The sequence below is a fragment of the Balaenoptera borealis genome (genome assembly GCF_965194805.1).
Source record: "Balaenoptera borealis genome assembly, chromosome: 14".
NCBI lineage: Eukaryota > Metazoa > Chordata > Mammalia > Artiodactyla > Balaenopteridae > Balaenoptera > Balaenoptera borealis.
In genome coordinates, this window is record NC_138875.1 from 83,833,079 (window position 1) to 83,856,808 (window position 23,730).

A 23,730-nucleotide genomic window follows, 5' to 3' on the forward strand; every position below is an offset into this window, starting at 1 on the left:
CAACTAAGCCTGTGCGCCACAACTACTGAGCCTGCGCTCTAGAGCCCGCGAGCCACAACTACTGAAGCCGGCGTGCCTAGAGCCCGTGCTCCGCAACAAGAGAAGCCACCGCAATGAGAAGCCGGCGCACCGCAACCAAGAGTAGCCCCCGCTCGCCGCAACTAGAGAAAGCCTGCGCGCAGCAACAAAGACCCAATGCAGCCATAAATTAAAAAAGACCTCTTTAAAAGAAAAGTAGGGGGGCTTCCCTGGTGGCGCAGTGGTTAAGAATCCGCCTACCAATGCAGGGGACACGGGTTCGAGCCCTGGTCTGGGAAGATCCCACATGCCGCGGAGCAACTGGGCCCGTGAGCCACAATTACTGAGCCTGCGCGTCTGGAGCCTGTGCTCCGCAACAAGAGAGGCCGCGATAGTGAGAGGCCCGCGCACCGCGATGAAGAGTGGCCCCCGCTTGCCACAACTAGAGAAAGCCCTCGCACAGAAACGAAGACACAACACAACCATAAATAAATTAATTAATTAAAATTAAAAAAAACAAGAAATCTTTCTATAAAAAAAAAGAAAAGAAAAGTAGGGACTTCCCTGGTGGTCCAGTGAGTAAGACGCCGCACTCCCAATGCAGGGGGCCCAGGCTGGATCCTTGGTCGGGGAACTAGACCACACGCATGCAACTAAGAAGTCCACATGCCACAACTAAAACCTGGTGCAGCCTAAATAAATAAATAAATATTTTTTTAAAAGAAACATTTATGCTATATATGAAACAACTGGAAATTTGAACAATGGCTATGGATATTTACACATTTTAAGGAATTTTTTTAATTCCTTAGTTTTTAAGGTTCCTAGTTTTTAAAAGACTAGGTGTGAGAGTGCACTCCATGGTCCCGAGGATCTGTCTCTTGCTTCAACGATGTTTGGAAGGAACAGACCCAGCGACGGCCCTTCCCCCAGCCTCCAACCACCCTCCAACCATTTTTCCAGTGGTAACTTTCAGAACGAGCCACTCAGGCATCCTGGGCCTCCAGGACCAGCCAACACCATTTTTTGCGCTTAGCTCCTTATTACCTATCAACCGTGAGCTCCCAGATGTGTCAGAAATATTCTACCGCAGTGGAGGCCGCCATCAACCGCCTGGTAAACATGCATCTGCGGGCCTCCTACACCTACCTCTCTCTGGGCTTCTATTTCAATGGTGACGATGTGCCAGGGGGTGGCTCTGGAGGGCGTGGGCCACTTTTTCCACGAATTGGCAGAGGAAAAGCACGAGGGCACCAAGCATCTCTTGAAAACGCAAAACCAGCGTGCAGAAGCCATCCCAAGATGAGTGGGGTAAAACCCAGGATGCTACGGAAGCCACCATTCTCATGGAGAAGAACCTGAACCAGGCCCTTTTGGATTTGCATGCCCTGGGTTCTGCCCATGCAGACCCCCACCTCTGTGGCTCCCTGGAGCCACTCCCTAAATGAAGTGAAACTCATCAAGAAGATGGGTGACCACCTGACTAACCTCTGCAGGCTGGCTGGTCCCCAGGCTGGGCTGGGCCAGGATCTCTTTGAAACGCTCACCCTCAAGCAGGACTAGGAGGCTCTGGAGCCCAGCAGCCTTTGAAGAGCGCCTCTGGTATCAGGGCTTCTGCCTGAAGCCTCTCAATGCAGCCACTAGCCAGCTTTTTAACCACCTTGGAGCCCTCTCCCAAGCCTTGCACCAAATGGGAACAATTCAGCTTTTTGAGGAAAAACAAAAAAGGCTAGGTGTGATAACGCTATTGTGATTACGTTTTTAAAAACCCCTGCTCTTGTAAATCAACTATACTATATACATTTAGAACTATATACTGAAAACTTTTGGGATGAAATGGCATGATGTCTCAATATGCTTCAAATATTGCACAAAAAGAGGAAGTGGATGGGGGTATGGAAGGGGCAAGACCACAGATTAATGGGTATTGGGGCTGAATGATGGGTACACAGGAGTTCATTATACTTTGTCTATTCTTTTTTTTTTTAGATTTTGTGATCTAATAGAATTTTGTTTCTATTTTTTGTTTCTATATGAGTGTATACATGTCAATCCCAATCTCCCAATTCATCCCACCACCACCCCCCGACCCCATCTGTCTACTCTTGTTACTTTTCAAAATTCTCTCCAATCAGAAGTATTTTTATAAATTCCAGCGGTTACCAGCTCTATGGCTTCAGGGACTCGCTTACCCTTTCTAGACTTGGACGGTCTTTATTTGTAAAACAGGCCCTTCAATGTAAGAGAGCCTAACACCATGTCTGGCACACGGTAGGGTCTGCAACACATTTACCCACCAGCTGCTAATAAGCAGGTCTGGAAAGATCCATGTGGCTCTGAATACAAAGTGAATCAGACAGAAAGGGAAAGGGAGCTCTTTCTCCCCCATACGTGGACTGCTCAGAGAGACCAGTTTTAGCGCTGAAGCCACAGCCCCATGCAGGCTCTTTATGTCACTTGAAGAGCCAGGCTGGAGGCATAGGTGCCTGACTTGCTTCTCCATCAGTGATGGCGCACAGGAGACCCCAGAACGTGCAGTGGGAGCCTCAAGGGCCCCTGGGACAGTGTCAAGAGCGCTGGACTGAGCCCTATAGGCCCAGCGACCCTGACTGCCCCTGCTCCAGGCCTCAGCTGCCTCGCATGTAAAGGCAGGAAGAAGTTGGCCTTTATAATTTTTTTTTTTCGTTGCCGCAGATCTCTTCCTTCAAACAGAAGCTTTAATGAGAGCCAAATACATAAATAAAAACAAGCAGCTCAGGCTGAAGTGGGAAGGGGGTAGGCATTCAGAATTCAGAGCTGGATTCCTGGAACTTCCCTTTGAAAACCACTGGGTTAGGTCATTTTTAGGTCCTCTTCCAGGGCCAACACACTGATTTTTAGCCTAGTTTTTTTTTTTCTAGTTACTTTTTATTGGAGTATAGTTGCTTTACAATGTTGTGTCGCCTAGTTCTTAAATACTCAGATCATATCCCTTAAATATGAACTGGGCAGAGCAGAAGGAAGGAAGAGGGAAGAGATGGAGACGCTTGCCCAAGGGGTCACTGGGGACACCTGAGGCCTGCCAGTCCCTTGCAGTCTGAGCTGGGAGATTAAGCACCAGGCCTCCATCTTCTCAGGTTCCAGCCCGGTCTGCCACTGGTGGCAAAGGGGAGCTGGGCCTAAGTGCTGGGTCTCCCAGCAGGAAGCTCAGCCCCAGGCAGGAGGCAAGTGGCCCAAATGGACAGAAGGGACAGATGGGTGCTAAGAATGGAATGTGGTACTCCAAGCTCTGGGGAGCAGCCACCCCTGGGGCAGGTAACAAGGTCAAGGTGCCTTTTGCAGCCTGCAAGGGATCCACAGCGCTGAAACTCAGGCTCCTGAAGTCAAGGGGTTACAGGAGAAATTTTCCACATCAGAGCGGTGCCTGGAGTTCCTAAGTAGGCCACCTGCTCAGCGGCAGCCCCTCCCCTCCTCATTGGTTCTCTGAGCTCACAGGCTACACACACATCCAACAAATTCCAGCTGCAGAAATTAATCTGTGGCCCCATGGCCCTTGCTTTGAAGGCTCCGTCAGTCAGCTCCAAGAGCCACGGGCTCAGAGCCAGAAGGAGGCTGTGGAAAGTCACCTTGAAGGCTAACATAAAGCATGCACGGGCACTGACCCCAAACCCCCACTGAGCCCGCTCTTCAGAGACTGCACACAAGTGTCCCACATCATAGTTCTGGAACCTTCTCTATCATCCTCAAGTTTCTGGACTGGTTTTTTTCTGCTCCTTGGGAATATCTCCTCATCCACCTCATAGAGCCAGAGTTTATTATCAAGAGCACCGGCCACGGTTCAAATACTGCTCCACTACTTCCCAGCAGTGAGACCTTAGGTATATCCCTGAACCTCTCTGGGTCTCAGTTTCCTCACCTGCAAAGTGGAGATAATAGGACCCGCCCTAGTGGCTTCACACAATTATTGGAAGCACTTTGTAAACTTAAAAGTGGGGATCCTAGTGAAAATGCTGTCCCAAATTAAAGGTGCAAGGGTACAGGAAAGAGAGGACACAGGGCTGAGTCACTGCACAACTTGGGACAAATCGTTTCCCAGATCTAGGCCTCAGTTTCCTCTTTGTGAAATAAGAGGATGCTTGCAAAGGTCCGCAGGTTTTCCCTAAGCACTAATATCTTCTGACTCCCTCACCTTTGCACCTTTTAAAATTATCCCCAGGACAGGGATTTCCCTGGTGGCACAGTGGTTAAGAATCCGCCTGCTTAATGCAGGGGGCACGGGTTTGATCCCTGGTCCGGGAAGATCCCACAAGCTGCGGAGCAACTAAGCCCATGCGCCACAACTACTGAAGCCCGCGCGCCTAGAGCCCGCACTCCGCAGCAAGAGAAGCCACCGCAATGAGAAGCCCTCACACCATAACGAAGAATAGCCCCTGCTCGCCGCAACTAGAGAAAAGCCCGTGAGCAGCAACGAAGACCCAATGTGGCCAAAAGCAAATAAATAAATAAATTTATTTTTTTTTAAAATGGGGCTAGTGATAAATAGGGTTTTATGGGATCGGACAAAAAAATATAGGAAAGATCCTCAGCTTATAACAAGATCTTAGTAAACAGTAGTTAATACTATTATTTACACTCTAAGGAGCTACCCCACAGGGGAGTGATTCCTATTAGGCAAATAATGGGCAGAAGCAAATACAGTTTCCCTAGGCCCCTAGCACAATCAAAATCAAGATTTTGATTATAGAGCACTAGATTTCTAGGAAAAGGGAAACAGAACAAATCAGTGAGGCGGGTGTTTCTCTTAGAGAGAATACATACCTGAGAACATAACTGAACCCCTCTGAAACCCTCCTCCCTTGGGATTCTCAGCTCTCCTGACCTCATGTACCTTCCCCTCCTAGCATTTCTATCTGTCCTATCAGGTGGATGCCTCCTCCACATATCTGTCCAACCTTAACATCACTCCTGAGCTCAAATTCAAAGTGGCTAGAACTGGACTCATCTATAACCCCACCCAAGTCTACTTTTCCTCTTGGGTTCTGTTACAAGCATCATTTCCCAACTGCTGACATTCAAACCTACGTTTGAATCTGATGTGCCATCTACTGTCTGGGCAACTTACAAGTAACTTCTCTCCAGGCCTCAGTTTTTCTCACCTGTGAAATGGGAAAGCAAGACTAGGAGAGTTCTAAAAACTCTTCCAGAGTTTAAAATTTTTTATTTTTTTATTATTTATTATTATTATTTTTTTTGGCAGCACCACACGGCTTGCGGGGTCTTAGTTCCCCAACCAGGGATCGAACCTGCACCCTCGCTGGTGAAAGCGCAGAGTCCTAACTACTGGACCTCCAGGTAATTCCCTAAAATTTTTTGAAGTCTATGATTTTAAACCAACTTTAAAAGGTCTAGGAAGGAGGGAGGGATAAATTAGGAGTATGGGATTAACAGATATAAACTACTATACATAAAATAGTAAGCAAAAAGGATTTACTGTATAACAAAGGGAACTATATCCAATATCTTGCTTTTTTTGTTTTTTTATTTTTTTATTATTATTATTTTTTTAATCTTATTGGAGTGTAATTGCTTTACAATGTTGTATTAGTTTCTGCTGTACAACAAAGTGAATCGGCTATAAGTATACATATATCCCCATATCCCCTCCCTCTCGAGCCTCGCTCACACCCTCCCTATCCCACCCCTCTAGGTCGTCACAAAGCATCGAGCTGATCTCCCTGTGATATGCAGCAGCTTCCCGCTAGCCATCCATTTTACAGTTGGTAGTGTATATATCCAATATCTTGTAATAACCTATAATGGAAAATAATGTGAAAATATATATACGTATACATATATATATGTATATATATATATGAATCACTTTTCTATATACATGAAACTAATACAATATTGTTAAGTCAACTATACTTCAATTTTTAAAAAAAGATTAGGAACTTCCCTGGTGGCGCAGTGGTTAAGACTCTGCGCTCCCAGTGCAGTGGGCCCAGGTTTGATCCCTGGTCAGGGAACTAGATCCCACATGCATGCCACAACTAAGAGTTTGAATGCCACAACTAACGAGCCCGCCTGCCGCAACTAAGACCCAGAGCAACCTAAATAAATAAATAAATAAATATTAAAAATAAATATTAGTAAAAATAAAAAATAAAAATAAGGTCTGGGGGGCCAAGGATAAATTGGGAGACTGGGATTGGCATATGTACACTACTCTATATAAAATAGATAACTAGTAAGGACCTACTGTATAGCACAGGGAAACTCTACTCAATACTCTGTAATGGCCCATATGAGAAAAAGAATCTAAAACAGAGTGGATATATGTATACATATAACTGATTCACTTTGCTGTACACCTGAAATTAACACAACCTTGTAAATCAACTATACTCCAATAAAAATTAAAAAAAAAAAAAACAAGGTCCAAAAAATAAAATAAAAATAAGGTCTGGGGACAAATCAGCTACCTTTGATTTCTAAGGTGTGAGAATTTAGTCTTCTCCCTAAACACAGCCAGTCAAGGGCAGAGCCCATGTCTGACGAGTCTCAGCACTTCCCGCAGGGCCAGACACAACACAGACACCTGGTAAATTTGTGAGTGAAGAATGAATGGAGGGGGCTTCCCTGGTGGCGCAGTGGTTAAGAATCTGCCTGCCAATGCAGGGAACACGGGTTCAAGCCCTGGTCCGGGAAGATCCCACATGCCATGGAGCAACTAAGGCTGTGCGTCACAACTACTGAAGCCCGCACGCCTAGAGCCCGTGCTCCACAACAAGAGAAGCCACCACAATGAGAAGCCCGCGCACCGCAACGAAGAGTAGCCCCCGCTTGCCACAACTAGAGAAAGCCCGCACACAGCAACGAAGACCCAATGCCAAAAATAAATAAATAATTTATAAAAAAAAAAGAATGGAGGAGGGTTAGGATTAGAGTAGGAAGTCATAAAGCAAAAGCATGAGCTTTGGAAGCACCCGGGGCTGGGTTTGGATCCTGTCTCCACCGCCCACTAGCTGTGTGAGCAGCTCCCTCTGAGCTTCAGATCCCCCATCTGGAAAACAGAACATAACACTTACTTTATGATTATTGGTGAGGACAAAATGAGGTCATATGGTAAACATACAGTAAAAGATAGGTGATTATTATTCTAATGGGATGAATAAATGAATACTGAATGAGGTGATTTGTCATGAAGATTTTTTAAGAAAAGGGGCCAAAGAAAGCATCAGTTGGCTTGGGTACCCTCATTAGACAGAAATACAATAAAGAGACAATATGCAAGTCTCCCCATAGCCATGGGCCCTCCCAACCCTCAGTGACATAAGTACAGACAATGAGTGGGGACACTGTACTTTATGGATACGTTTTCTCAGAGGGTTTAAAGCATCTTCAGAGACAACAAGAATTATCTCTTCCCCAATCTCCCTATCCCCCCAACTCCCAACCCATAGGTGTGAAAATATCCCAGTCTTTTTACATGAACTCTCCAGAATAGCGATCCTGGGGGTGGGGGGCACAGATTACAGCATCAAACAGACCCACACAAATGCAGTCACCTGATTCACAACAAAGTCACCTGATTCAGTGCCATGGGGAGAGGGTGTTTTTTCAATAATGGTACTAATCAACCAGATATCCATATAGGAAAAAAAAGGATCTTGACCCCTATCTCATACCAAACACAAAAATCAATTCCAGATGAACTACATATGTACATGTGAGAGTTCAAACACTAAAGCTTTTCAAGAAAAACATATGAATATCTTTGTGACCTCAGAGTATGCAAAATTTTCTTAATTTGATGAGACACAAAACAAACTAATGGACCAGGAAGAGCTAAATGGTCTATGTTAAAATTAAGACTGTCTGTTAGTTCAAAGACATCTTTAAGAGTGTGAAAAGTAGGAGATGATTTTGGAATATGTACTAACATCCATAACAGAAAGAACCTTTAAGTTATGGGCTGAACTGTGTCCCCAAAAATTTATATGTTGAAGTTCTAACCCCCAGTAACTCAGTACGTAACCATATTTGGAGATAAAGTCTTTAAAGAGGTAATTAAAATGAGGTCTTTAGGGTGGCCCCTAATCCAGTAAGACTGGTGTTCTCATAAGAAGAGGAGATTAGACACAGATACAAACAGAGGGAACACCATGGGAAGACACAGGGAGAAGACATCCATCTATAAGCCAAGGAGAGAGACCTTCAAAGAAACTTAACCCTGCTGACACCTTGATCTTGGACTTCCAGTTCCAGAATTATGAGAAAAAAATTTTCTGTTGTTTAAGTCATCCATTCTGTGGTACTTTGTTATGTTTGGCCCTAGCAAACTGATACACCTTACAATCAATAAGAGACAATCTTTACCATAAACAAAACAAAAAGACAACCTGCAGACTGGGAGAAAATATTTACAAACGATGAGACCAGCAAGGGCTTAATTTCCAAAATATACAAACAATTCATACAACTCAATATCAAAAAAACAAACAAACCAATCAAAAAATGGGCAGAAGACCTAAATAGACCTTTCCCCAAAGAAGACATACAGATGGCACATGAAAAGATGCTCAATATCACTAATTATTAGAGAAATGCAAATCCAAACTACACTGAGGTATCACCTTACACCAGTCAGAATGGCCAGCATCGAAAAGTCTACAAATAATAAATGCTGGAGAGGGTGTGGAGAAAAGGGAACCCTCCTACACCATTGGTAGGAATGTAAATTGGTGTAGTCACTATGGAGAACAATATGGAGGCTCCTTAAAAAACTAAGAATAGGGACTTACCTGGTGGCGCAGTGGTTAAGAATCCACCCGTCAATGTGGGGGACACAGGTTCGAGCCCTGGTCCAGGAAGATCCCACATGCCGTGGAGCAACTAAGCCTGTGCGCCACAACTACTGAGCCTGCGCTCTAGAGCCCACGAGCCACAACTACTGAGTCCATGTGCCGCAACTACTGAAGCCCACGTGCTCTAGAGCCCATGCTCCACAACAAGAGAAGTCACTGCAATGAGAAGCCCGTGCACCGCAACAAAGAGTAGCCCCCGCTTGCCGCAACTAGAGAAAGCCTGTGTGCAGTGATGAAGACCTAACGCAGCCAAAAAATAAATTAATTTAAAAAAAAACAAACACTAAAAATAGAGTTACCATATGATCCAGCAATCCCACTCCTGGGCATATATCCAGAAAAGACAGAAAGCTCTATTTAGAAAAGATACATGCACCCCAATGTTCACAGGAGCACTATTTACAATAGCCAAGACATGGAAACAACCTCAGGGTCCATCAACTAATGAATGAATAAAAATGTGGTGTGTGTGTGTGTGTGTGTGTATATATATATATGTATTATATATATATATGCACACACACAATGGAATATTACTCAGCCATTAAAAAGAATGAAATAATGCCATTTGCAGCAACATGGATGGACCTAGAAATTATCATAGTAAGTGAAGTAAGTCAAAGACAAATATTATATTATATCAATTATACATGGAATCTTAAAAAAATGATACAAATGAACTTATTTACAAAACAGAAACAGACTCACAGACATAGAAAACAATCTTATGCTTATCAAAGGGTAATGTGGGGGAAGGGATAAATTAGGAATTTGGGATTAATAGGTACACAGTACTATATATAAAATAAACAACAAGAACCTACCGTATAGCACAGGGAACTATACTCAATACCTTGCAATAGCCTATAATGGATAAGAATCTGATATATATATATACACACACACACACACACACACATATATATAGGTATAACTGAATCACTTTGCTGTACACATGAAACTAACACAACGTAGATCAACTATACTTCAATAAAAAAATTTTTTTAAAATAAGAAACAATCTTTAAAATAATGAAGAAAAGACTTGATCAAACATTTCATAAAAGAAGATATCCAAATAGCAAATAAACATATGAAATGGAGCTCAATTTCATCAATCATTAGAAAAATGCCAAGTGAAACACAGTGAAATAGAACTATACTCCCATCAGCGTGGAGGCATGACTACAATGAACATGATGGACACACCAACTCTGGGTAAGGATATGGGGCAATCAGAACCAGAACAATCCGCTGGACAATTACTTGACAGGATCTACTAAAACTGAACATATATGTAAATTCTCTGACCCAAGCAATTCTGCTCTTAAGTATATGCCCAACAGAAATGCATCCATTTGTTCACCAATCATGCCTAGAATGTTCATAGCAGCACTATGCATACAGTTACCCAAGTGCAGTTAACTGCACTTAAACTGGCAGTTACCCAAGTGCCCACTAATAGAATGAATAAATCAATTGTGAAATAATCACATAATGGAAAACTATATAGCAATGAAAATCATCTACAACTGCACACAACAATATGGATGAATCTCGTAAACACAAGGCTGAGTGATAAAACGCCAAAACCAAAAGAGGACAGACACCCTGTATGATTCCACTAACACAAAGTATGAAAACAGGCAAAATTCATCCACACTATTAGAAGAAGTCAGGAGAACAGTGGAGGGAGTGACTGGATGGGAATTCAAGGCGGGTTTGATCCTGGGCTTCCAATTACCCTGGTGTGTTCAATTTGTTAAAATTATACAAATTTTAACTACAGGATTACTATATGTGCACTTTTCTATATGTATATTAGACTTTTTTTTTTTTTTATAAGCCACAACCTTTTTAGGGGAGTATTTATTGATATTTCCAGCAGCCATCATATCTCTCCAGTAAGATCTAATTTAAAAAATGTCTCAAGTTCCAAAAAAATCAATCCACTCTCTACAATCAGATGTAAAACTATGACCAACAGAAAATACAACATAAACTTTTGTCATGTTAACAGAGTAAATGGTTTTACTAAAAGCTGCTGACATTTCTATCAGTAGTAGCCATAGGGAGGCCGTTGGTTGTAACCATAGTGTCCATATTGATGGGGGTAGTAAGATTCTTGTCTGTGCTGCGGGTAATTGTTACCCCAGGATCGTCCATGCCACTGATTGGATCGATTGTCACTTGGCCACCCCCGTCTGCTATCCCTACCCCTAAACTGTCTGTTATCTTGCAACTGACTGCCTCTATTTCTTTGGTTCCCACCAGCTCTGCTATTCCATTCCTCAACAATTGGAGGGGACTCAGGAGGGCGTTTCAGGTATTCCTGGTACTCTTTGTCATCTTCTGTGACTCTACTGGCAAACAACTCTTCAAAATTTGGAACAGCTTCAGAAGTGTCAGCCATTCTGAAATTCCCAGGGGTTTGAGGCAGCTGTACTGTTCAATGTTTAGATTGTTTAGATCTCCGGCCCAGAACAGCGTCACAGGACCTCCGGACCCCTTCAGCTCTCCAAGGTAACAGCTGTATATTAGACTTTAATAAAAAGCTTTCATTTTAAGCGTACAGTGCCAAAGAAATGGAAAGTGCCACTTTTTGTTCTGGTTCTTTAGAGGTGAGGAGCTAAAAACAGAGGCTAGGTGCCTGTCTTCCAGTGGGCAGATAAACAGGGCTGAGAGAAAAAAGCCCAATTTTAGGAGATTAGAGAAGAGTCTGTAGCCCCAGGTTGTGGCCTAATAGCTGGCTGTGCACCAACCCGCTTCTTAGACAGTCGCCTCCCAAGATACAGGGCCTGGGGAGGGGACAAGAGGCTGGAAGACAGGCTGAGATGCCCCACTAACTTCGAGGGATGGTCCAGCCTCCCCCATACTCTGCCATCCAAAGCAGAACTCTCATTTGTGGGAATTCCCTGGTGGTCTAGTGGTTAGGACTCCACGCTCTCACTGCCGAGGACGTGGGTTCAATCCCTGATCGGGGAACTAAGATTCTGCAAGACATGTGACATGGCCAAAAAAAAAAAAAGAACTCCCATTTGGGTTAGGGACATGGTTACGTCACCCAGCAACCCTGGGGAGTCACTCCTTCCCCACTCTCAGTCCACATGGTTCAGCTGGGCTGGGTGTGGGGTTTTGCTCCCCATTTTTGCTGCCATGTGGGGAGAAACTTGCCAGAGAATGAAGCAGAAAGAGGAAGCAAAAAAAAGGGAAGCAAAAATGAAAAGTAAGAGCCAAGATCTTGAGATCTTCTTGGAGCACCTAGATCTAGAAATGCCTAAGGTCACATCCTGAACTTATTACGTAAACCGCTGAATTCTGCTTTGCTTAGGGCAGATTGAGTTACATTTGTCACTTATGTCACTATGACAAATCTTCCCCTTCGCCACTCTCCAGAGGCCTGTGTGCACTCTCAGTGGGAATAATCCTACCCGCTGCTAACTGCCATCACAGGCATCCTTCACAGGGTCATACCTTTACAAAGCACTTTCATATTCACCAATCTGTTCGATCATTACAGAAATGCCAAGAGACATAGGCTGCAGGTATTACTATTCCCACTTTTTTGGGGGTTTTTTTGGCCGCATTGTGCGACATGCGGGATCTTAGTTCCCCGACCAGGGATTGAACCCGTGCCCCCTGCACTGGGAGCAAGGGGTCTTAACCACTGGACCGCCAGGGAAGTCTCACTATTCCCACTTTCTTTGCCATCCTAGACTTTTCTGAGAGCCGGCAAGGACATCAGGACCATCTAATTGAATCCTCTTGCTCTCACAATGAGAAGAATGAGGCTCAAGGAAAGAAGAGGCAGCCTGGATACAACCAGAGAATAACAAAACTACAAAGGGCTTGAAAATTCTTCAAAAGCACCGAGGGCAACATTACTGAGCTTGTGATGTTCCCTGATCCCCAGATTTGAGAATCTGGCTTTAATCCTTGTCCATAAAGAGAACCTCATCGGGGCTTCCCTGGTGGTGCAGTGGTTGGGAGTCTGCCTGCCAATGCAGGGGACACGGGTTCGGGCCCTGGTCTGGGAGGATCCCACGTGCCGCGGAGCGGCTGGGCCCGTGGGCCACAATTTCTGGGCCTGCACGTCTGGAGCCTGTGCTCCACAGCGGGAGAGGCCGCGATAGTGAGAGGCCCGCGCACCGCGGTGAGGGGTGGCCCCCGCTTGCCACAACTGGAGAAAGCCCTCGCACAGAAACGAAGACCCAACACAGCCATAAATAAAATAAATAAAAAATAAAAATAAAAAATAAAATAAATTTAAAAAAAAAAAAAAAAAAAGAGAACCTCATCGGATCCACATCCTGCCATTAGAATAATAATGGGGGGCTTCCCTGGTGGCCCAGTGGTTAAGAATCCGCCTGCCAATGCAGGGGACACGGGTTCGAGCCCTGGTCCAGGAAGATCCCACATGCCGCGGAGCCACTCAGCCCGAGCGCCACAACGGCTGAGCCTGCGCTCTAGAGCCCGTGAGCCACAACTACTGAGCCCACGTGCTGCAACTACTGAAGCCCGCGCGCCTAGAGCCCGTGCTCCACAACAAGAGAAGCCACCGTAATGAGAAGCCAGCGCACTGCAACTAAGAGTAGCCACCGCTCGCCGCAACTAGAGAAAGCCCGCGCGCGGTAAGGAAGAATCAAAAAGCAGCCAAAAATAAATTTTAAAAAAAAAGAAGAAAAAGAAGAATGGGGACCATTTCGCCATCTGCCATAATGCTAAGCATTCATTCATTCTCTTACAGGACCCTTCTTTGAGGCAGGTTCTGCTCTTAGCTCCATTTTACAGCTGAGGAGTAGCTTGCCCCAAATCACTCAGCCAAGCAGCAGAGCTGAGTCCCAACAACAAAGGCTGGGGGTGGGTTGAGGCACCAGAGAGAGTCACCTGTGCCAAGATTTGATCTACGGGGTCCATCGCCCCATCTTCTGCTCTGACGTCCACTTCCTTCAGCATTTCTAGAATCCAGCTTTAAAAAAAAAAATCTATCTCCTGAGGAAGCCCTCACCAGTTAACTGAGATCCTTCTGTCAACAGCAGCACCTCCTTAGAGCCAACTGGTCCTCCCTTCTTCTTTTTTTTTTCCGCCACATGTCATGTGGGATCTTAGTTCCCCAAACCAGGGATGGAACCCGCGCCCGCTGCAGTGGAAGTGCTGAGTCTTAACCACTGGACCGCCAGGGAAGTCCCTGGTTCTCCCTTCTGAGTTAACACATCTCTGGGTCAATAATTCAGGCTGGGGATTTCCCTGGTGGTGCAGTGGGTAAGAATCCGCCTGCCAATGCAGGGGACACAGGTTCGAGCCCTGTCCAGGAAGATCCCACATGCCGCGGAGCAACTGAGCCCGTGAACCACAACTACTGAGCCTGCGCACTACAGCCCGTGAGCCCATGTGCCACAACTACTGAAGCCCGCACGCCTAGAGCGCGTGCTCCGCAACGAGAGAAGCCACCGCAGTGAGAAGCCCGCGCACCGCAACGAAGAGTAGACCCCACTCGCGGCAACAAGAGAAAGCCGCGGGCAGCAACAAAGACCCAACACGGCCAAAAATTAATTAATTAATTAATTAATTTTAAAAATAATAATAATAATTCAGGCTGGATCTCTGCACACCCACTGGTCAGCTGCCTTCATTCTCCATACAACCACAAGAGTCATCTTTTATAGAACTTAAATCAGATCACATTACTTCACACCCGCCAGGATGGCTACCATCAAAAAGACAGACAGGGCTTCCCTGGTGGCGCAGTGGTTGAGAGTCTGCCTGCCAATGCAGGGGACGCGGGTTCGTGCCCTGGTCTGGGAAGATCCCACATGCCGCGGAGCAACTAGGCCTGTGAGCCACAATTACTGAGCCTGCACGTCTGGAGCCTGTGCTCCGCAACAAGAGAGGCCGCAATAGTGAGAGGCCCGCGCACCGCAATGAAGAGTGGCCCGCGCTTGCCGCAACTAGAGAAAGCCCTCGCACAGAAACGAAGACCCAACACAGCCAAAAATAAATTAATTAATTAAAAAAAAAAAAAAAGACAGACACACACACACACAAGACAGACAATAACAAGTGTGGGTAAAGATGTAGAGAAATTAGAACCCTTGTATGTTGCTAATGGGAATTTTAAATGGCGTAGCTACTTTGGAAAACAGTCCGGCAGTTCCTGAGGAGATTAAATGTAGTTACCCTATGACCCAACAATTCCCTTCCTACGTATATACCCCAAAAAAGTGAATATGTATGTTCACACTAAAACTTGTACACGAATAGTCATAGCAGCATTATTCATAATACCCAAGAAGTAGAAACAACTAAAATGTTCATCAACAGACTAATGGGTAAACAAAACGTGGTCTATCCATATAATGGGATACTGTTCAGCCATAAAAAGTAATAAAGTACTGAGACATGTTACAACACAGATGAACCTCGAAAACATGAGGCCAAGTGAAAGAAGCCACACACAAAGGACCACATATTATGATTCCACTTATATGGAATATCCAGAAGAGACAAACCCACAGGGCAAAAAGCAGATTGGCTGTCAGGGGATGGAGGGAGAGGGGAATTGGGAGGTACAGGGCTTACTTTGGGGGTGATGAAAATGTTCTGGAATTAGTTAGTGGTAATGGTTGCACAACATTGTGAATATATTAAGAACCACTGGGGAATTCCCTGGCGGTCCAGTGGTTAGGACTCGGCACTTTCACTGCTGTGGCCCAGGTTCAATCCCTGGTCAGGGAACTAAGATCCTGCAAGCCATGCAACGTGGCCAAAAAGAAAAAAAGAACCACTGAATTGCACACTTTAAAATGGTTAGATGGTGAATTTTATGGTATATGAATTCTATCTCAATTTTAAAAATATTTTTAATTCCCCCCCGCAAGAAAATAATCAGATCACAAAGCTACCGCCTCACCACACTTTAAAACTCCCCAGTGGCCTCCCATCACCCCAGCAGTTAAACCCAATTCCCCACCAGGGCCTAGAAGGTCCTACGTGGGCCTGGCCCTGCAACTTCTCCCACCTCTCCTACTACTTCCCCCCTCACTCCTTCCATTCCTCCCCCACCCTTTGCCCTTGTTCATTCCTCCGTCTGGAATGTCCTTTCCCACAGCTGGCTTCTCATCAGTCAGGTCTCTGTCCAAACGTCCTCATCACCTCCACCCAGAGGCCCTCCCTGACCACCCCCCATCTAAAACAAAACACAGCTCCAGCAAGCTCCATCCCATTACCCTGCTTTACTTCTTCATATCCCTTGTCACCCTCTGAAAAGATGTAAATTTTTTAAAACTATTTATTTCTTTGTTGCCTGTCACTCCAACCAAGAGGGCAGGGGTCTTGCCTGTCCTGCTCACAGCTCTGAATTAGCCTACCACGTAGGAGCTACTTGAGAAACACTTTTGGAAAGAATGGATGTATTGAACAACTTCCTGTAAAATCTGAAAGGCAGCCCGCTACCTGGTCAGGAGTCCGGGGCACTCAGTGAGTCCAGCCGAGCTCTGTAGGTGCTCAGCACCAAGCTCTGCCCTAGACCTGTCTGGAACCCTGAGGAAGCAGGAAGAATGATCCCTCCCCTTGAAAGTTCTGAAAGTCTTTCAGGGGTCACACAGCACCCAGTGTTTACCCAGCAACCCACAAACAAACGCAAAGGAGAGATCTAAGATTGCCTTGACGACACCCAAGCTGGAGGCTAGGGTCCAAATCAGCCTCATAAAACTGCACTGGCAAACACTCTCTAATACAGCTTCTTACAGCTTTGCAATCTGACCTGTTCTCCAGAACGAGACGGTTGCAGCTCACACCTGCTCCTGCCTCCTCGCATGGGGACTTTCTTTTCAGAGGCAGCTAAATATCCAAACAGGCAGGTGGTACAGGCCTCGTCCCCCGCCACCACCACGCCCCCCCCAATTCAGCATCTCTGGGCCACGCACACACACAGCAACTTACCCACTAGGAGTTTGACATCTCGGACTGTGAAATCAGAGTCAGGCATCCTCGAAAAAGAGGAACACAGACATTTGATGAGAAGAAATAACAGGGTTAGACCCAACAATGGGGGCAGAGGGAGGCCATTTTTCCAAGAGAGTTGCCTGGTTCTCATGCTGGGAATCCAAAATGGGATAACTCAGCGGGAGGGTCACCCCCCAAAACGGTCAGCAGCTTCCTCACCTCAACGGCAAACCAAACCCCTCACTCTCCCTGACACCTGAACTCAGCATAGCTACAGAGAAGAGGATGGACATCCACTGTCCCCCTGCCGCTTATCCGGGGAAGACTGAAGTGTACCGTCAAGGTAAGCGCCAGAGTTGGGCATTCAAACACTTGCTTTCTTTTAGGGTGGGTAGCCCTCTCTGTGGCTCCTCTTCTAGAAAATACTCTCCATAAGGAGTTGTATGGAGGGTGGGAGGGACCCCTTTTAAGTTTAGAGGAAAAAAAAAACATATCGCATCAATTCCAGGGATTTGGTGACACTGGCTATGACGACTGTGATGAGGTTCACTATTAATTAATAGTGATGCCAAAGGTTTAATTTCTGTTGGTAGGAATGACTGGCAGTAGACGCTGTGGAGGGAGGGAGTCTGTGATGAAACCCTCACCTTCCCCCCCCGCCCACCCCTGCCCAAGGGACAGAAACCTGTTCTTCCATCCAGCCTCCGGATGGCTCTCTCCCCCAGCGGAAGCTCTGACAGATCTCGAAGAGAATGTAAACCAGACAGGACACCATGGGAGGCAGGTGCTGGGGCCCGAGCCGAAAGGGGAGACAAGGGCCTAGCATCCTAGGAAACACACCCTCCACAGAAAGGGCCAGTTTCCCACATAGTGTGAGTCTGAGTAGAAAATATGCATGTAGGTGTCCTGCCTCTGGGCCCAGAAGCTGGCCAATCCCTTTGCAGCTCAGGCCCTGCCTCAGTTTCCTGATTCAGGGGGAGGACACAATTCTCTTCAGGAAGTCACTGCGTGTAACTGGGGTGGGTCAGGGGAAAAAGTCCACGCTGTTTAAGTACCCTGTGACCTCTCCATCCAAATTCTCTGAAAATCCAGACTCATCTTTAAAGAGTTTTTCCCCTCTGTCAGGCCTTGAATAAGGAGATACAATCCCCAAATAATGAAGAAAAATCCTTCTCAGTGATGAGAGGTAAGGAAAAGGGTGGAAGAAATCCATCCCAAGCTACAAACTGTGTTAGGGAAGGAGACAGGGGAAGAAGCAATTGGTTTCAGCAACTTACTTAATTCCCAGGCCATCCTTTTCTCGAAATATCAGGGGAACTCTGAGAGCTTCTCTCTGCACGTACTCATAGTTGAAATCTGTTTGGAGATTGGAATTAAAACAGGTTGGTTAAGTCATGAAGGAGCAAATGAACCATGATCCATTGGTTAGGGGAAGAAAAATGATGGAGGAAGGGGCAGGGGTTATACTAGATGCAGGCACCAGCTCAAAGGGCAAGAGCTCCCTAGAAAATGACAAGGAAATGGATTAGGCAAAGCCCAAGAGAAGCCATGCCAACTGTCAGCTCCTCTGCCTACTCAGTCATTGCCTGCATGCCCCAAGGGTCAGAACTTGTCAATGAACAGCCCAAGGCCGAAGAGGACTGGGGAGGGAGCCTCATGAAAGAGCCCCACACAGCTAGCTCAGTTATCATGGCAAGAGAGGGACGGATGGAGAAACACATCCCAAGCTGAGCTCAGAAAGTAAAGGAACTGCAAAATTGAAGAATGCCACCTGGGAGGATCTGAAGCCCCAGAGAGGAGGCTGGGAGGAGGGTTCTCATTGTAGCTGAGCATCAGGGAAGATCTTATTGTAATATCCTGCATGGTGAAGGGGAGGGGGGAAAAGCCGGTTTCCCTGGAAACTGTGTATCTGGTGCCAAAATAACTAGGGAACTGGGCACAGCTTTGCTGTCTTAATAGTGAAATTCTGCTGCAGCCATCAGAACACTAGCTTCAGCTGGATAACCAAGAGGGATTCTCCCCAGGTGGAGGCTGTGTGAAGGGGACATAGTGAGGCCTGAAGAAAATACACCGCGTAGTTTCTCTGTCTGACTGACGCTTGTCTAGTGTAGACCCCCAATATCCTTATCGAAAGCCCTAGAGCACGAAGGAAGCCTTAGCTTCTATCTTCCTGAGTTCCAAAAGTAGGGGATCTGACCCAACCATATCCCTAAATATGGAGGTGAGGGAGGCGGAGATAAATCCTCACATCCCCAAATCCTCAGGTAATTGAAGCAATTCACAAAGGCACAAGCCCTCCCTGGCCAGTCAGAAGGGAGATAGAGGAGATCCCAGGCCACTGAAGCCCCTGCCCCAGGGAACAGTTCACTAGGGCAGCTTGGGGGAGTGGGGGTAGGGAGAGGCCAAGGCAACTCTGCTCAGAGGAGAGAGAACAAAACCAGAGCTGGGGAAAGTCCTGACCTTAGCAGCTCAGATCCCCAGGAGCTCCCAGTGAATGGGGATTCCTAAGGATTTAAAGGCAGAGAAGTTTAAGAAGCTTCTATTTTGAATCCAGGCTAAGGGCTCCTTCTGTTTCTCAGCTCCTCCCTCGAGTTTTGGGGCAAGATCTGAATTAACAACCAAAAACCCTAGAGCCCTCTCCTTTGAAAGGAGCCTGGACAGCAGATTTAAGGGCTCTCCCTCGCTGGAAACCCACCCCCAGCCCACCCCATACACACACACCCAGAGTCCACCCCCAGGGTCAGCTTCAACTTCCTCAAATGAGCCTGAGAAAACACTGAGATCCTGGGCAGAGAATTCCTCACCAATGACCAGGAAGAGTTGCATACTGTTTTCTCCTACGATCTGCCAAACGACTCAAGAAAAATGGGGAAGGAGAGGAATTAAAATCCCATTTGTGCTAAGGAAATTTAAATGTAGTTGAGACTAGACCCCTGAACTGTCTGGCCTCTGGGTGCAATGCTCTTAAGACCTGGCAGGCTGGAAGAAACTTCTTCTTCCCTCCCCTCACAACTACCCCCTACCACCGAAGCCCAGCACTCCAGGAAGCAATGGGCACAAAAGAGAAACTTCAAAAATGCAAAGCTAGGCGGTCTCTCCTAGGGGCTAACCCTATAGCCCTAGCCACTCAACCGGAACCTGGAGGCGGGAGGCGCTGCCCAGTGATCAGCTCCTGAGGGATGGGAGGGTTTTCCAAGGGGGAAGGGGATAAACAAAATGGAAACAGAGTAATATAAAGGAAACCCAAATGTCTGAGGGGCAAAAATGAACTTACAAACCCCAGAAGGGCATAGGGAGATGCTTAAGTAGGCAGGGCAAATCCAAAACCCCAATCCCACAGGTCAAACCAGGGGCCTTACAGGCCTTAGACCCAAGCCAGAGCATCACCTCAAAGTCTGGAAGACACTCCCAGACACTTTGCTAGTACCAGGGTCAGGGAGGTAGGCCCTGAAGGTCTCTAGGCTAGGGTGACATTCCCAAACCCCAGAGGCTTCTCCAACTTCTGCTCTAAACTGTCAGGGCCCACAAGAGGGACAGAGCTCGCAAGGCCTCAGCCCTGGGAAGAGACCCTGCTTCCCAGGGGGGGTGCCCCAAGTCTTCACCTCAAACTGCCACGGGGCAGCCTGAAGCCTGATGGAGGGATAACCCCCTTACCCACAGTCCCCACTTCAAGCATCAGGGCTGCAGGGCTAGAGACCTCAGGCTTAAGCGGGGGCCAGCCAACAACTCCGGCTCACCCACCCTGCTCCAATCTAGCAGGGTTCACGAGGTGATGGAGCTCAGCAGACCCCAGGCCTGAGGAGGTGTCACTAAGTGACCGGGGGCGTCCCCAGCGCCAGGTCCTAACTGGCAGGGCCCGAAATGGCATGGGGTTTGGGAGGCCACAGGCCTGGGGGTCCCCCACCCCACTGCCCCTGGGGTGCCCCAGCCCCGCTCCAGCCCATCGGCTGCACCTCGTGCAGCGCAAGGAGCTGGCCCGGCTCCGGGAGGGGTAGAACGCGGCGCACCCGCCCTCCATCTGTCCGCCCGTCGGTCCCCAGGTCCCTCAGTCCGCCGGCCCCCTGGCTCTACCCACCCTGGGGCTAGTGGTGGGCGCGGGCCGGGCCTAGGCCCACGCCCAGCCCCGGTTCCCGCCTGCCCTCCTCCCTCGCCACCCAGCCCACCCCACCCCCCCAGTGCTCGGCCTCGTTTCGTCACCGGATCCCCTGGAATGGGGGACGCGGGCGCGAAATACGAACCCAGCCACCGGCAGCTCCCTCCCCACGTGCGCTCGGGCCGCGCCGCGGAGGACTTCCCGAGGAGGGGGCGCCTCACCTTTGCCCTCCATGGCGTGCACGAAGTCCCCCTGGTACAGCTGGCTGCGCAGCTTCTCCTCCAGGCTGAAGCCGCGGACGCTGACGATCTCCTCCACGTCCGACAAGTCCTCGTTCTCGTCGTATCTCTGGCGGTCAATCGGGCGCTGCAGGGACCCAAACCAGAGAGCCCGGGACATTACTGGGGGAAGTGGGGGTCGCCTCTCACCCTGGGCGCAGCTCGAACAGGTGCAGGAGCCGCGCGCCCCCTGCACCCCACCACTGCGACCGGAGCAACTTTGCGCAAAAGCCAAAGATGCTGAAAATGGGGATAATGAGAGGGGCCCGCGCCCCCAGGGTCAAGCTGCGCCCTAAACAGGGCACTCCCCTCCTGCATCTTTGGAGGCCATGGGAGGGATATCTGGGGGAGTCTCCCTTGCCCCCCACCCCCGAGAGGTGTTAGGTTTTGCCCACTCGGCCGGGAGCCTGGTTATGTAACCCGCGAGGGGGGCTCGGCGCACAGGCTGGCGGGGCATTTGTAGGCCCCGGGAGGAGCCGCCGCAGCGCCCGGCTCGGCGCTAACAGCAGCCCTGGCGGCCACAGCGGCAGAGCCGGGAAGCCGGAACCGGGGGCCGGCGGCATTTCTAAGCCTGGAGCCGCCCCCGAGCTACGGGGGAAGCTGGAAAGCTGAAATGGAAGGGCTGAGACCCCAGCCGCCCCCGCCGACCGACCGCCAGTGCAAGAAGAAGAGATGGGAGGGGGGGTTCGGGGCTTGGGAGGGGGAGAGGCAGACGGCCCGCCACAAAGCTCCCATCGGAGACCCCAAAACGCACCAGCAGCTGTCTCATCTCCCCACAAGCGCGCGCGCACACTCACTTCCTAAGGAGAATCCCCCGCCACTCCCCGCATCCCCTGCCTCCTCCCTCCACCGCCGAGCGCCCAGCCCCGCAGCCCCCCAGATTCCGGGCGAACCCCGAGCCCGCTGAGCCCCCCCCTCCACGCCTTTCCCCGCTACCACCTCCCCACTTAAGTGTCTGAGACTCTGAGCCTCACAAGGGACTGGAGGAGTAAGCTGCTTGCTTCCTTTTGCATGCAATTTATTATATTTTTTTTCCGGTCCTCTTGCAAAATACAGAAAAGGAAAGAAAAGGCAGCAAGAAACAACAACAAAAAAAATAGATCTATCATATACCAGATACAGATTTGGAAAAAAAAAAAAAAAGCTACACACCAATCTTCTTCCAGAGTCTTTCTCTGCCTCCATTTTTTTAGGAGAGTTCACCAATTAATTGTCAACACTCCTGCCCCCTGCATTTTGGCGGAGGGGGGAAGGAGGGAAGACCAAAGAAAACAAACCAAAAAATAAATAAATAAAGCTAGCCAGAGCCGAGATCTACAAAGTTTTGCACCAACACTTAAGCAGATCCGTTTGCAAAGTCCTAGGAAACCATTTTCAGCAGTTGTGGGGGGAGGCGTCGACGTCATAATCCCCGGAACGTAAACATTGTTGCCGATCGCGCTCCGAGCCCGCGGCCCGGCTTGGGGGGGGCACTCGGCCCGGGATGGGGGTGGGCGGGGGCGGTGGCCTGAGGAGGTGTGGGGCGGGGAGGGCGCCCGGGAGGCACCGGGCGCCGTTAGCGCCCTGGCATCGCTGTTTTGTTGTTGGGTCACGAGTGCGCCTCTGCACGCAGGCGCCGCCGCCGCCCGGGAGTTGTGTGCAGAGCTGACTTTTGGAAGGGCTGAGTTGCAGGCGGCGGGCGCATCCCGGAGATGGCGGGGCAGGGAGGAAGGGAAGGAGGGAGGGGGTGGGGAGGGAGGTGCAGATTTGCACGGCTGGCCTCAGCGGGAGGCGCGGAAATGCAAGACGAGCATGCTGGAGTGAAAGCCCCCGGGGCCTGGCACCCCCCAAAAACGACCTCCCACCTCAATCCCCCTGCCCCCATTGCCCACGGCCCCCACGGGCTACCCCTCTTCCTCTTCCTTCACTCACCCCACCTCGTTACCTACGTGGCCGACCCAAATTCAAAACATTTTGTGTATATATAATTTTTTTTTTATTTTCTACTACGTCTTTTTTTGGGGGGGTCCTCTCTAGATCCCCATAAGCGGACCTGCCATACGGAGGAGGCATTTGGGGGCTCAGGAAGAAATTAGCGCAGCTCCATACCTGTACGGACTGCATAGCTTTTAAACTCCTGGACTCAAAGATAAGGATCCACATACACACAGGTACAGGAAATACAGCCAGACCAAAGCCTTTTCAGACCCGAGCTGACCGGAAGACGTTGCCTTTCATTCATTCACTCTGCCCGCGTCTGTGGAGTCCTTTACTAGGCGACAAGCCCTGGAAGAGAAGTTGGACATTTTTTAAAGGTCCCTGCGCTCGCCAAGCGGAGGAAATAGATGCTCAGGAGTGAACTACCGAGAGAATCGGATCTGGCGCCTCCTAACGCAGCTGGCAAACATGCGAAGGGTAAGCCCTTATTGGCGGTTTACAGGAGAAATGTCGGTGGAAAGGTGCAAGGCGCTGGGAAGGGGCGCGGGGAACTTTGGGCACCCCTTGATTAAGCCTACAGCGCTTCTTGGCGGAGGTATGGGCACCCTCTATACAAATATGGAGTATCATTA

General features: G+C 48.4%; 1 protein-coding gene and 2 pseudogenes across 10 annotated transcripts in view; 1 reads left to right on the forward strand and 2 right to left on the reverse strand.

The window, feature by feature from the left end:
- The window catches only part of KDM2B (lysine demethylase 2B), a 123,944-nt gene extending 100,546 nt beyond the window's left edge, over positions 1-23,398 (reverse strand). Inside the window, exons 1-4 of one of the 8 annotated variants that reach the window (XM_082355831.1) lie at positions 23,270-23,398; positions 21,125-21,269; positions 18,088-18,166; positions 16,808-16,854 (exon numbers count right to left, since the gene is read on the reverse strand). In XM_082355831.1, the coding sequence (XP_082211957.1) occupies positions 16,808-16,854; positions 18,088-18,166; positions 21,125-21,269; positions 23,270-23,323 (325 nt within the window). In that variant the 5' untranslated portion in view covers positions 23,324-23,398. Of the gene's footprint in view, positions 1-1,163; positions 1,241-16,807; positions 16,855-18,087; positions 18,167-21,124; positions 21,270-21,935; positions 21,966-22,333; positions 22,811-23,269 lie in introns of those variants that run through there. The other 7 variants (XM_082355835.1, XM_082355825.1, XM_082355832.1 and 4 more) reach the window with 7 other exon arrangements.
- On the forward strand, positions 568-4,512 carry LOC309611471 (ferritin light chain pseudogene; annotated as a pseudogene). The gene has a single exon. The product of its transcript is annotated as a ferritin light chain pseudogene (transcript).
- Positions 10,306-11,310, reverse strand: LOC309611477 (RNA guanine-N7 methyltransferase-activating subunit-like protein pseudogene; annotated as a pseudogene). Its single transcript has one exon. The product of its transcript is annotated as an RNA guanine-N7 methyltransferase-activating subunit-like protein pseudogene (transcript).
- Positions 23,399-23,730: the final 332 nt, after the last annotated feature.